Below are 14,125 nucleotides of genomic sequence, written 5' to 3'. Positions count from 1 at the left end.
GGGCTGGATAATGAGCCGCCTGCTTGTGGGCAGGAGGAACTTTCACAGCACCAAGTTTTTAATGGCTTTTTGGTCACAAAAGTGAGGACTTTGCTCTGTTAACACGAGTGGCTGTCCTAAGTAAGAAGATCATCATCTTGCCTGCTCTTTTGTGTTGGGTAGCGTGTTTGTGTCAGTCGTGGGCTCTGCTTACAAAGCTGGCTGCTGCCTGCCAGCCCTCAGGTGAGAGCTGCAGGGTTGGTGCGGGGATGGAAGGACGTCAGCAGAGGGGATGCTCTTGGCGTCAGGCTCGCTGCGGATCCCGTAGTTTGGCGTGTGAGAGGAGGCAGCAGCTGCCGGGGGATGCTGCGGCTTCCTGTGAGCAGAGTTCCAGGGCACTGCCTGTGTAAACAGAGCCGGGGAAGGGAGAAGACAGGCGGTGATGTTCTGCAGGAATGAGTGCCGTCCCTCACCTGGGTCTCAGAGCAAAGCAGCGCCTCTGCTTCAACTCGAACATATCTATTTTCTGCTGTAGTACTACCACTAATGTTCAGCTTCACTGAACCTTGTCTGGGAAAACCCATTTGTAAGCAGTGTGCCTTCTGTTCGTGCGGCAAGTGCTCTCTGCTTTCCGGAACTGCAGGGTAGATCCTGTTGTTATGTGGCTGTGAAATCAGGGTAAACCAGGTCAGAAAGATGAAGAGCATTTCATCTGAATAAATCCAGATATAATGGTGGAGGAAGATGGGAAAGGACTTTTATCTTGGACAGAGCAGGACTAAACTGAAAAAAAATTGTAACTTCAAGCTGTTAAGCAGCAAGGCATTATGTTGTAACAGTAGTGCTCGGGAAGTACTGCAATATGCTGGGATACTACAGAATGTAGTGCACAGATGCGAAGGTTTTTAAAGGCTCGTTAATATGTGAAAAAATATAGGGGAAAATAAGGTTCTGTGCTTTTGCTTAAAAGCTTTGTATACATGATAGTGCTGAGCTGAAAGTGGCTGCACTTAAAAAGTCCTTGCTGTAGCTGAAGCATTTGTGCAACTCTTACTCTGCTGTTGCTGTAAGGAAAACACAGAAGCTGCACATTTTGCTCAGATAAGAATTCTTTCAGGGAATGCATGTATAAAAGCAGGTCACAAGAATCTTGGAATAAGGAGACCCTCTCAACCCTCCTATGGGTAAGCACTGCATGAAAAGGAGAAACAAGTCACTCCAGTGAGTGACTTGTGCAATAAGTATGGTCCTATTAAAAAAAAAAAAAAAAGGTATTTATCATACCTGCCTTCCTGGTTTGTATAAAAGGCTGAAAAGTTCTTCTAAGAATGTGCCCCGTGCCTACACTAGAAATCTCACATGAGGCATTGTGTGAATTGTTGGAGGCTCCACTAGAGAAGGATATGTGCTTTTAATAGGTTAATTGCCAACTTGTCTTGACCTGTTTTCGAGCGTGTGTTGTGAGCACTTGGTTTCTTCTAAATAGCTGAAATGCTGCTTAATTGGGAAACTCTCAATCATTTCTTAAATCAGTTCATACACTGGCATTCTTGGTAATCCTTAGTTGTAAACCCCCTTTAAAAGGAAGCTTTTAAAGGCACTGAAGCTAAGCTGGTTTTGTGTGTTGCTGAAGTGAACTGTTAACCAACAACCCACTGCCTTCAGTTCCAGCAGGGAAGGCTCTGTGGCAGCCCTTGGGTGCTGTGATAGCCCATTAGGAAGCAGCACTGGGTGAGTTGCCTGGTCCCTGAGTTGGGCTGGGGCTGGTAGGCTGTGGCCCTGTTTGTCAGCTCACAAATCTTACCTACTTTGTTTCCTTATCCATCTACCATCTGCTCTTACCTTTGGCTGCAGGCTCTTTGAGACAGAGGTAGTCTCGCCTGTCTGCTCTTTCTGGTGATCTCTCTTTCTCACCAATGCTCTTGTAATACAAACAATGAATAACAGATTTTGCTGTGCAACTCTGCCGTGGCGCCTTAAACTTGCATGTTACCAATTCCAGGTGCTGAGCAGTTCAGGGAGGAACACTGTTGGCAGGAGTTGTCCATGTGGAACAGGGCAAACAGTCTTATGTGTGAAGTGTAGGGTGAGCCTCAGCCTTTTCACCTTCCCAGCATTCAGGAGCTCACAGCCAGGCAGCTGTGGACTCGTGGAGTTCAACTGCTACACTCAACAACAACAGTGAGCACAGAACTGTCTGGAGTACTGGAAATGCTGTGGGCATGACTGACCAGGCAACAGTCATACCAAAAATTTTAAAAAGCCAACCTCATCTCAGGTGCAATGCCTGCCCTTTATAACCAGTGAACAGAGGTTGGCTGGGCTGGTACTGCCTGATGTGATTGTAATTCTTGGTGACACTGGTACCAGGGGTACTGCAATATCCCCTTACAGCATCATTTAGGCACCATGAATAGATCCAGCTGTCTAAAGACGAGTACCAAGCACAACCAGAGGAAGCAAAAGGAAACTTCATTTAGTGATTTTTCATGCCCTGCTGACAACTGCCATAAGGCTGTAGCAGTTGTATACTTTCCTTGGTAAGAATATTGTATTTTTCAGAGAAGTCATTTTCTGAAACCAGTTAATTAGGACAGTTATTTCTGGCCGTGGCATTTGTAGAGAACAGAAGGCACGATTGTTCTTATATTTGTTTCTCTGAGTCCTTTGATCGACTAGAAGCTCTCAATGCTTTACGCTATTAATTACCTCAATCCTTTGGCAGTTCAGTTCTTTTCTTGTGTACTTGGTTAGGAAAATGCAGAAATCCTTGTGACTCAGCTACAGACTACTATAAATTATGAAGAAATGGGGGAGGGGGTCACATTTCACGTTGGGGAAGGCAATTCTAGGAGGATGGAAGGATACTGGTTGCTAAATTTGAGATAAGCATCTTACAGTATCTCAAAATCTGAGCAGCTGCTGCCACCTAGAGATGCATGAACCACACAGGGTGCTCGGGCTGCCTCTGGCAAGGGAGCCTGCACCTTAATAATCCCAGCCCTTGCTCCACAGTATAGATTTAGTGCATGACTGCAGACTTTTTTAGCCCTGTAGTTGATGATTACCTGTGAATCCTGTTCTAGTGATGCAGGTAACTTAAGTTTTGTTCAGTCTTCCTTGTGTGGCTTAGGTAGGTAAGCAAAGAAGCATCACTTTCAGTAAAGCGTTTCCTGATTTAATTTAGACTGCACCTAAAGAAGTATTTGCAAATCAAATTTATAAGAGTTCAGTGCAGCTGCTGCTGAGGCTCCATAGCTTTTATAAAGCTTACACCAGTAATATGCAGTGTAGAATTAGGATTTAAGGATTTGAGTTCATTTGAAGGTTGGTTTGTTCCCTATCCCATCTTTGAAGTCTACTTGTTGGGGACTGGAATAGCTAAAAAGTGATTTCCCCAAATGTATGACCTCAGCAGCCTTTAGACTGCTTTCACTAGATTGAGAATTTTCTCAATCTAAAAGTTAAGTATCAAAGTTAAGTTGAATATGTAGCTATTTATTACTATCTCAAATCTAACGACAAGGAATACACTAGTATCTGCTCCTTGTTTTTTTGTTTTGTACATCAAACTGCTATAGCAGGTTTTTCCTCTGCATTTGAGAGAAAAGCACTGTTCCCTACTTAATTTGTTTCCTGATTACAGAGGGAAACAATGAGCCTTTTTTACCCCCTGAACTCCTAATCTCATGTTCAGTTATTTCTGACTTTTAGAGACACAGTATGTTTTGGAGCTTTTCTAACTGCTAGCTCTCAGCTATCAAATGCCTTCTGAAATAAGCAAACCAACATAATTAAACCTGGAGCTGATAAAATCATCTCACAGCGCCCTGAAAATGTGACCCGCTCATTAATTGCATGTACTGTGTTACTTCCCAGGTGATGGTTTTTTACATTTCTTAAGATATTTGAAGTCTGTCAGTGGGTTTGGGGTAAGAGCTTAATTCAAAACTTCTGAGGGAACAGAATTCCCCTGTGGGAAACGGTGATGCAAGGATATTTGCCACAAGTCAGGAGGCAACTGCAAACTGCTTATCCCATATCAGGGTGCATGAGAGTTGTAAGAGCAAACTGGAGTTTGAAAAACTGTTCTTGGTTCACTGGAGTTCCACATCAGCCTCAGCCTTTCCGGTGTGTGCACTGAGTTACAAGTAGGCTTTGCATGAATGCAGGAGGAATCTGGGAAAAAAAATGGAACTAGGCAAAACCTTGAGCAAAATGCTGTTCTATGCTGTTTATTAATTCAGCATGTAAAAGACTCAACCCAGAATCCTTTACTATATATATTTTAAAAATGAGTTAAGCTTAATCTGGTGTGCATATTGTGCCTTATCTAATGTGATCTAAACCCTGTTTTTTTTTAAAACTGCTCCTGGAGAAATGCTGTTTCATCTTGACCAAGAAATTAAAGGTTCTGATCTCTGGATTCCTTAGTCATTCACTTTTTAAGCTTGGTGCAACATCTAGCATCCATGTGGTTTAGTTTATCCATCTTTACACTGGCCATGGTGCTCTTGTAGAGATTCAGTACGTGATACACTGAGAAGAAAAGAAATCTAATTTTTGTTGAAAAGCTGGGTTAGTAAAGCCAACCTCTCCCCTTAGTCACAGCTCTCAGTGTAGCACAGAAGTGTTGTGGGCACAGAGTTTGTGGTGACTGGGAGTGGGGCTGTGGCTTATTCCCAGTGGGTACAGCTGTGCAGGACAGGTGAGCAGCACTGACAGCAATGAGCCCTGGGGTGCCCAGGGGTGCAATGAGCAGTCACCCAAAGGAGCACTCAGGTGGAATCCATGCAAGATCAAGAGTATAAAAGGTTGTAATGAGGAGCAACAAAGAGCAGATGGCTGAAGCCTTCTTTGGTGGTGTTGTGGCTCCACTGTGTTTCCAGCACAGAAGTGTGTGGATGCTGTTGGGACGAGTGACAGGACTTGTTTTGAAGTATTTCTAGGTAATTCTGCCTGCTGGCTGCCTCCATTAAGACTTGGATCTTCTCTTGCTATTTACATTCCTTCTGAGTTGATAATCCAGTTTGACTGAGCTGTAAGTGCTGAGAGAGAAATGCTGTTTGATAGAATTTGTACTGAGAAAGGCAGCGTGAGGAGGAAGCAAATTCAATAACAAGTTGGAGCTGGCAAGAGTGATTTAACCAGAACCTGTGCCAGGAAACCGTGGTGAACTATGAATGTCCTTCTGAAAACCATGGCCACCCTTTAGCTTTATGATGGGTTGAACCACAAGTAGAAATAAACACATCTGAATTTCTGCATTTTTGCTTTTTCAGATATGAACGTTACTGTTTATGTCAATGTCATGATTTTGTTGTTGTTGTTATCAGCTTGTGTCTTGTAGACTGGTGGAGGATTGTTTTTGTTTTATGGGAGGCAGAGAAGGATGTTTCACATGTCATTACAGCCCCAGAGTATTTACTGGTGTGGCATTGGCAAATGGATGCCAATGGAACGGTGCAAAGAGAAGAACCAGGTGTTTCTTTACATCTTCCACAGACATAGAGTATTTTTGACTAGCAAGAGATGTCTGGAAATGAGCTTTCCCCTTAAAGGCTAATGATTGGCACATGAATTTAAATCAAGGAATGAAGCTGCCTTCCTTGAAAAACTCATTCTAGTCCTTTGTCTCTCTTGATTTTGCACTAATGATAAATTTCTACTGTCCCCTGTGCAAAACTTTTTTGCCATTGTAACTGCAAAAGTAGGAGCACTGACCAATGAACAAGGCTGTTGCAAAAGAATGAGTGAATTCAATGTTCCTCCATTAAAAAAAAGTTAGAAATAATGTTTAAGAATAAGTTAGTTAGAAGTCTAAGCCTCCAAGAAGTCTGCCTTTCAGAGTGACAGACCTGTAGGCAACATCTTGAAGTCCATAAACTTCAAGCATGAAGTCATATCACCTAGTTGTTAATCAATTTTGTCCAACTTGGTAACGTTTGCATATTTTTAACCTGCTCTGATTCCTGTAACTATTACAAAATGTACAGACTCTTTTGCTTGGAAATACTATAAATCATTTTTCTCCCTTTAGCTAATGGAAGGACAGGTATGCAGGGAGACCTAGAAAACACAATAAATAACTTCCATGTCTACTTTGAATTAAACACTTTAGAGCAAGTCTTCAGTTGCAAAGCACCAGCAGACATACCTTTTAGTATTCAAATTGTGCTCACTAGAAAATGGCTGCAGGGGAACTGCTGATATTCTGCATATTTTGTAATTTGTCATGATCAGGCGGACGTCAAAACACGACCCGTAGTTTTTTTAAGGACAGCATTGAGCCATTGGTATTTTAACATAAAGCTGGATCTGTGGATGTGCACTGGGAATTAAGATAACTGGAACTCAGTCATCTTTTTTTCCTTTTATTGCTTTGATGGTGCTGCTACCCATGTTACAAGTAGGCATAACCTTGCTGTTCTCCATTTTATCTAAATTAAGGATGACCCTTGGTACTTGCAAAGCTGCCTGGTTTGTGTTTGTAGGGCTGGTAAATACCTGCTTGTGCAGTAGTACTTCTTTATGGGAATTTTCATAACAAGTTTGCTGCAAATTCCCCAAATTTCATAACAAGTTTGCTGCAGGTAAAAGCAGTCTCTGGTCTGGATGAAATAGGAACTTGTGTTGCCTTTCAAATCTAACTTAGAGGTTTTAATGGTGAAGGATATTTGTATTTTAATACTAGCTTTGTTTTCCTTATTGCTTTTTGTTGTGTAGGGCTTGAGCCCACAAATTGGAAGCATGAGGCTAGAAACTGAAAAATGCAAGCAGAAACAAAAAGCCATATGGCAATAGCAGGAGTTTCTGCCACCCCACCTTAGGCTCATGACAACATGCCCTATAGTTAACCTACAGTCAGGAACTAATAATGACACAGATGGAAGTGAGCTAGCACGTGTATTCAAAGTAGTACCCCTCAGGTTTTAATCAGCATCTTTCTGTGTCAGGTATCTAAATTGCCATGGAGAGATTAGCAAAATATGCCTGTGGTACACATGGTAAAAGCAGCTTTGTGTAGTGGTTGAATTGAGGGGTTTGGAGCAAGAGCTGTGACTTGCTGCAGTCTGGGGTAAAATGTTTAAAATACCTGTGGGCTTTAGGCTGCCCAGAGGGAAAACACCGTTTCTGATGGGGTTCCTTCTCACCTAAAGATGTTGGGATTCAGTGTTTGCAAAGCACTTTGGAGGCTTTGATAGCACGTTCTCCAAAAAGTGTTGTACAATTGGGAGTCACAACAGCTTAAGTACCAGATTTCTTAGCTTTGGCAACCTCTTTTCCTCTCTGTAACTACTAATTATCTCTGTTGTGACATTTTTGGTTTTGATTTTGAATAGGATGGTGACTTCTACAGCTATTCTGTTGTGTTGTGGAGATGTTTGGGAGAGGGAGAAAACTCAGCTCTTTCCAAGACTAATTGTGTAATTTAATGTTTCTTGCTTTAACTTTCTCTTTCCTCCCCCACCCCCAGCTATTAGAAGAGAAGCTGTCCTTCCCTGCAGCATAGTGGGATCTGCTTACATGAAGGGACAGGTATTGAAGTTTTTCTAGAGACGTGTTTATTTAAAGACTGAAATCTCATATACAAACCTACCCTTTGGAGCTTAAGGGCTCTTACAGTGAGAACAGTGCTTTGCTGGCAGCAAAGCCACTTTCTTCAGTGGGGGGTTGTGCATGAAATGGGACACCCAAGTGAGGAACATTAAGTGGTGTTGGGCTGGATTTTGCATACTTCTCTTTATAGACATGTCCAGGCTGTTTATGTGCTTATATCAGTGAGAGAAGAGCTAGCCTGCACTCCTAGAAAGTTTTTTTCCCTTTCTTTTTAAACTGTATTACCCTCAGGAGTCCTGAGGGAGCTGCTTTGCTGGATCCTGTCACATTTTGTTCTGATACAGCTATTAGCTGTAGTTTAGGTTGTGACCCCATCTGATTTTCAGACCACGTAAATACTGGTCACCTTTGCAAGTGACATAAATCTATGAATGAAACACTGTGGATTTATACCAGGCAGGGTCATGTCCACTAGAACTAGGTCCACTGGAACTTACTGCTTCAAGGAGCTTCCATAATTTTTGTGGATATAATTCTCCACGATGCCACAATCTGTTATATCTGGTGGCAAGTATGAAAAGTCAGGAAGCATGTAACCTCATTTTTAATTAGGAAAGAGAAGGTTCCAATGTCTGTGTAATTCACTGAAATCACAGTGTAACACTCCTTGGTGAAAGAAATTATACAGCTGGGAGAATGCAGGAGTTGGATAAATTAATTTTTCCTGTAAGATTGCAGGGAGGGGCTTTTTTTCTTTATGGTCCATTAAATGTTTGTACCTTGAGAAGTACAACTAATGAAGATTGTTTTCAAACCCTTGCATCTTTGCCAGATGTGCCCTCCTTACTCCTTCTAGGGATTCCAAACCCTTTCCTTCAGTGGAGCTTGTGAAATGAAAGGGAAAATACAGTGCTCTAAGTCCATAAGCCTGTACACTGGTGTTTGCCCAAGGATGGAGGAGCAGAAGAGGTTGTTTGGGTCACTCTGAGGTGCTGGCATGCTGGTTATACAATGTGACCCTGTGTATCCCTCTGCTGAATCTGGCCCCAGATTTTTAAAACAGATTAGGGATAGAGTACCAGCCATAGGAAGTGCAAAAGTCTTGTTTCAACATGAAAGCACTTAGAAGGTGAGGGAAAAAAAGCTGAAAACTATAATGCTTTGAAATCTGTGGGAAGCTGTATTGTCATTGTAAAATATCATTGGTGAAAGAGCACTTCTTGCCAAAGTGTTTGCAGTACAGTTATGTTAACATAGTGACATAATTTTCCAGTAGTGTTATCTTCAAAGATAAAGCTGTTGTCACAGCAAGACAAATGCAGGGCTGGCTGCCCAGTGTAGTGGATTCCCAATAAGCAAATCCTTATATCCTTATACAAATCCTGTTAGCATTGATTGAGGTGAAATCTGCAAACCTACAGATTCCTGCTTCTGCTGTGGTTCTGCTCCATGTAGTTTTGGACTTGAATACTCCCAGGAAGTGCTGTGGTTCCTCAGAGTAAGCTTTTCTTCCTTGCCCTGTGTAGGGAAATTATTTCCATGGAGATCCTCTGCTGACAGCTGGACTGAGCATGTGTCAAGAAAAATCTACACACAAGGGCAGACAGCCAAAAGATGACTGAAACTCCACTACCAAATGCAGGAGGACTGTTAATACCTGCCAGGGCTCTCACAACAAGCAGTTCTGGTTTCTGTTCCTGCACATCACAATGCACAGCTGCATTTCAAGTACTGGCTATGGCTAAAAGCGAGCCATTGTCTCACAGCAGTGCCACACACAGTCAGGGTCTCTCCAAAGGTAAGAGCCTTGCAACAGCAGGAATAGCCCTTGCTCTCCTTTCCTCGCTCTGGTGAAAGCACTGCCTGCCCAAACCACTGGTGACTGCTCCATCTGATCATCATCATGCTTTTTAACCATTCTTTTCCTTGGCAAATCTTCACCTATGTTCCTGTTGGGTGCCTAATGTTCTGTAGGTCCTAGGAAGCTGCCACTTGCAGCAGAACTGGTGCCTGTGTGGGATGCTTCGCATGCTGTTCAATAGTTTGTAGGCACTCTGAGATCCAAGCTCAACTGATGCAGGAACTCCTGGGTTGTTCCAGGGTGCTGGGCACATGTCACTGTTCAAGGGATCCAACTTGTGCTAGATTGCACCACATGATCCATTCTGTTCCTGCTTCTGGGTGCCAATTATGCTTGACTCCTCTGTGAGCTTCATGTGTGTACTTGGCAGAATAGCTTAGTCCTGTGGTGATTCAGTGCAGTGTTTCATACCAAAGAGCCCTAGTGAAATAGAAGACAAACTGCAGATGCTGCTCAGAGGTCTGAGGTTCTGCCTTAATGCTCTTTTGCACACAGGTTGAATTAGCATTTTATAAAGCTCTAGTGGCTATTGAAGCAAATGATTTCAGAGAGCTGTAATTATCTTGGCATGGAGGAATTACTTATAGATTGGTCTCATGATGGAGAGTATGTACCCTATTCCATAGGTGAACCTTCCTTTCACAGAGATTGCTTTCATGTTACTTCTGAATGACCACAGTCATGGCATGAACATACCTTGATGGATACTCTAAAGAGATAAATGCAGATTTCTGAAGTCACTTTTGAAATTGGAATTTGCTAATGCACAAGTTTTGGGCTTAGAGTATCATCTCTACTGTACAGTGTTTGTGATACAGCGATAGAAGTGCAGCATGTTACTCTACCCATGGTACTCTGAAAAGCAGAAATAAACCTGTTGGTAGTGCTTTTATTTGTGGAGGACATTTCAGTGAATACTTTGGGATTTCAACGTGAAATTTTGGCAAAAAAATGTTGTGGTGAAGCACATTGTGTTTGGTGGAAATGGTGGCGCACACACACAGGCTCCTTTGGGAGCTGAGTTTCTTTGAGTACAGCTGGAATCACAACTTCTGTGGTTTGAGTGCCCCAAGTGTGGTATGCTGCATGAGCAGCTGCAAAGGCAGTAAGTGTGTCACTGGATCAATCATCAGTTCCCATTGTCACAACTTTTAAAAAGTGCACATCTCTTCTAAAGATGTCTCTCTGAAAATGTATGCTGCCATCTGTGGACCTGGTCTGTTCCTTCACTTGTGCACACTGTCAAAACTCCTCCTGCCTGTTTACTGGTGCGGGCAGACTGGGTCTGAGTGTGTCCAGCAGAGATCCTGCTGGGAACACCTTGCAGTCCTGCACTTAGCCAATTTAAATGCAATTAAGTGTGTTTGCAATGAATCTGCTCTGCACTCAGTAAAGCAGCTGAATTCTTGCTCAGTGAGTGTTTGAGGTCTGTTTGAGTGTCTAGGAAGGTATGAGCAAAGTCTGTAGGAAACTCTGATATGTGGCTCTGTGAAGGATCAGGACTGTGATGTCATGGCATTATTATTTTGCCATTATTTTCTTTGGGTGCTTTCTCACCTCTGGTTGTCAGAAGCTGATTCCTGTATGTACTGGGGAGAGAGTCCAATAAAACTTTGGAACCCCACAAAAAATGCCTTGTGTTCCTTTAGACAGATGCATGCCTTTGCAGAGCCAATATAGACATTACTTGAGTTTCTTTGCTCTCAGAAGCTACACCACAGACAATATTTAGCAACATAAAATGAACGTCAATTTCTTATGCTAAAAGTTCTAGTTAAAGTTAACACTACTTGTAAATTTGCTTGCTGTTTATCTTGGACTTCAAAACACTTCATAGTGTCTGCTATCTCTGGCATTAAGACTAAGTAGATTTCATTACCTCAGGGAAAACCAACATGAGAATAAAAATAAAATAGGTTTATTCTTCCTGACAAGAAGCACCAACTTAGAAGAATACAAATTGGATATGGGTGTGCATGTATATGTATTGGGGGGTGGGTGCTTTATTTGCAGTAATAAAATGTAATTATATACTTTGCTGCATAAATAGCCTTGAGGATGAGTAGAGTGTGTCAGACATCCAGTTATGCATGTGATAAAGGTTAATACTGTTTGTTCTCAGTACATTTAGTCTTTGCAAATCATGTGCTGACATGCATCCTATTTTGATATCCGTTCACACACTCTGGTAATGATGCATAAAGCAGGAACTCGTGCCTGTGGCATTCAGTAGGGTTTAGTAAATTGAACTTTTGTGTAAAGATCTTAGAAAATGGCAAGGCACAAAACGAATGTCACTTGCTGCTAATTTTATCTTCTTTCACGCGCTCCTTTCTGGAGATTAAAGCATGAATCTACTCACTACTGAAAGTTATTTCAACTCACATGGCACTGGCACATACTGGGATGAGGGAAAGCAAGTACATGGTCACAGCTATTCCTTAGGTCCCTCTGCTGGAAATATAACCTGTTAAGCTGCTGGATTTTTTGCTTAAAAGACCTAAAATTAATGAAATAATTAACTGACGAATCTTCATTAAATACAAATACTGAAATAAATAGTACAGCGAGGTATTTGACTGCATATGTAAAGTAGCTGTAGCTAATTGACATGACCTTCATTTAATGAGCCTGCTTCCCATTAGTGGAGATGCCTGCCACAATTCCATGTCCTTACTCTAGCTGTAACTGTTGGACTTTATTGGGCTGTGAAGTAGGTCACATCTTCCTGAGATCCACTCCAGTGGGTGACCTCTTTTCATTGCTCCAGCTCCACTGTGCTGTGTGAAAGCAGAGGGGACATTCTTGAGGCCATGAGAATGGACAGTGTTCCCAAAGCTGGTCTCAGGTGGGATTTCTGATGGACACACCTCATGTCCCAAGGGAGCACCTTAAGGCTCTCAGGGAGGCTGCTGTGTATCTGTGTTGTACATGTTAGTGGGTGTTCAGCGCCTGGGACAACAGCTGGACCAAGATCTCCTCTCCTAGAGAGGTCTGCAATCTTTGATGCCCAGAGGTGTGGCTGAAGAGGAGTGCACAAGGGTTGCAGCCTTTACTCGTTGTTTCTAGAAGGTGTGGTGTAGAGACCTGAACCTCCTACACCTGAGAAGGGAAGGAAAATGAATGATGTTGTAACATCAGTGATTTTTTTTTTTTTTTTTATTGTGTGTTTGTGGGTGCACATCCTACTACAAGTAGCCATGGCTACACTGTTAGTCTGGCATGCAGAGGTGTTGATGCCCTCAGAACATGCATTATCAGCCTGGCTGCTCCAGTGGTGAGCCTCCGTGAGGAATAGTGGCTCAGTCTGCCCACAGAGCCTCAGGGATGGATGTACACAGAAATGCTGGGGCATCTCCATGCAAGGCCACTCCCTGCAGGCTGTGCTCAGCACAGAAAGGATCAATACCTCTCTTGGTAGTAGCAGGCTGGGAAAATAGGAAAATGGTTTTGTCCCATGTTCCCAGCTCAATTCTCCTTCCACACGGGGTGGCACAGTGACTGGCTCATAATCAGAAGGATGTGCACAAAATGTTTGGGGTTCACAAGACCCTTAAGCTAACAGAACAGGCAGTGTGTTTAATCTTTGCACTATAGTGAAGGTTTGGTGGTTGGAGAACAGAGAGGAAAAGGACTGGAAGCTGCCATCCAAAGTGTTCTAGTGACCTTATTGGTGCTACATTGGGATATTAGTCCTGCCTCATTGAGAAAGAGATTAACCATGCTGTTGTGCTTTGATGCTGGCTAAATGCCAGGCACCCAGGGAAAAACTCTTCAGCCATTCTCCTCTGCTATAGTTGAGCAGAGAATGGGGAAAGAAAACCCAAAGGGGCTCATGAGTTGAGGTAAGGATTGGGAAGAAATACTTGAAGGGCAAAATAGGCTCAAAACTTGAAAGGTATTTTAAAAAATCACTTCTGTGGCTGGCTTATTCCCTCCTCATCAAAAAAATCAAGCCAGGTAAAACCAGCATATAATGCTTTTGTGTGTCAGTTCAACAATAGCTGAAAGGTTGTGGGATTCTGTCTGTGACATGAGATACCTTATTCTGCTACAGCATGTTAAACTAGTTGATTTTTATAAGCTGCTAATACGAATTGCTATGGTCTCTAAAATGAAGATATTTCCCAGGTGATAAAACACTACACCCTTGTATTAAATCACTTGATATAATTTTGCTGCCAAAGATAAGGACTCTGTATAGTGCTCAAGTTGCTGTCAAGATAGAGAAAAGAATGTTTTTACATCCTGCTTCTGGAGTTCAGCTTAGTCTGGGGCTCACTTGCAGAGCAGTAGATGTTTGATCTGTGGTTTCTTGCTGGCAATATTCCTTTATCTGTGCTGCTAAAGCTTACTCTGACATGCTCTTCTACAGTTTTAAATGGGAGGAAGAGGATTGCCTTTTAAGCACTGTATCATCAGGATGTTATGTGGGTAATGCCTGTCTAAAAATTGTTGCTTTTCAGAGTCTAGTTGTACACAATTTCTTGCAGCTTGTTTTGAGTGAAGCTGCCCGGCCTCTGTTCTGTTCTCTCCCTGTGCAAGGTGAAGGATGTGACCTGGTCCAGGGTTCTTCTCTCCTTTGTTCACCTGTGTAGCTTGAAAAGCACAGAGCAGCTCCAACTGGTGTCCTCACCTGATGGGGCAAACTTCTCCCTGCCCTGTGCTTGTTTGGCGCCCCTTGTGCCCCACATGCTCAGAGAGACTCTGTCCCACAGAGTCAGG

At 42.7% G+C, this 14,125-nt stretch overlaps 1 protein-coding gene across 6 annotated transcripts in view; it reads left to right on the top strand.

Annotated features, from left to right (window-relative positions):
* The window catches only part of BDNF (brain derived neurotrophic factor), a 40,210-nt gene that overhangs the window by 19,551 nt on the left and 6,534 nt on the right, over window positions 1-14,125 (top strand). Inside the window, exon 1 of one of the 6 annotated variants that reach the window (XM_014270822.3) lies at window positions 7,478-7,518. The exons of 4 other annotated variants lie outside the window; for them this stretch is intronic. In XM_014270822.3, the coding sequence (XP_014126297.1) occupies window positions 7,507-7,518 (12 nt within the window). In that variant the 5' untranslated portion in view covers window positions 7,478-7,506. Of the gene's footprint in view, window positions 1-7,477; window positions 7,519-9,011; window positions 9,338-14,125 lie in introns of those variants that run through there. One more of the 6 variants, XM_026796600.2, reaches the window with a different exon arrangement.

The sequence above is a fragment of the Zonotrichia albicollis genome, chromosome 6 (genome assembly GCF_047830755.1).
Source record: "Zonotrichia albicollis isolate bZonAlb1 chromosome 6, bZonAlb1.hap1, whole genome shotgun sequence".
NCBI lineage: Eukaryota > Metazoa > Chordata > Aves > Passeriformes > Passerellidae > Zonotrichia > Zonotrichia albicollis.
The sequence above is the reverse complement of the archived record's forward strand: the minus strand, read 5'-3'. Positions and strand labels throughout refer to the sequence as shown.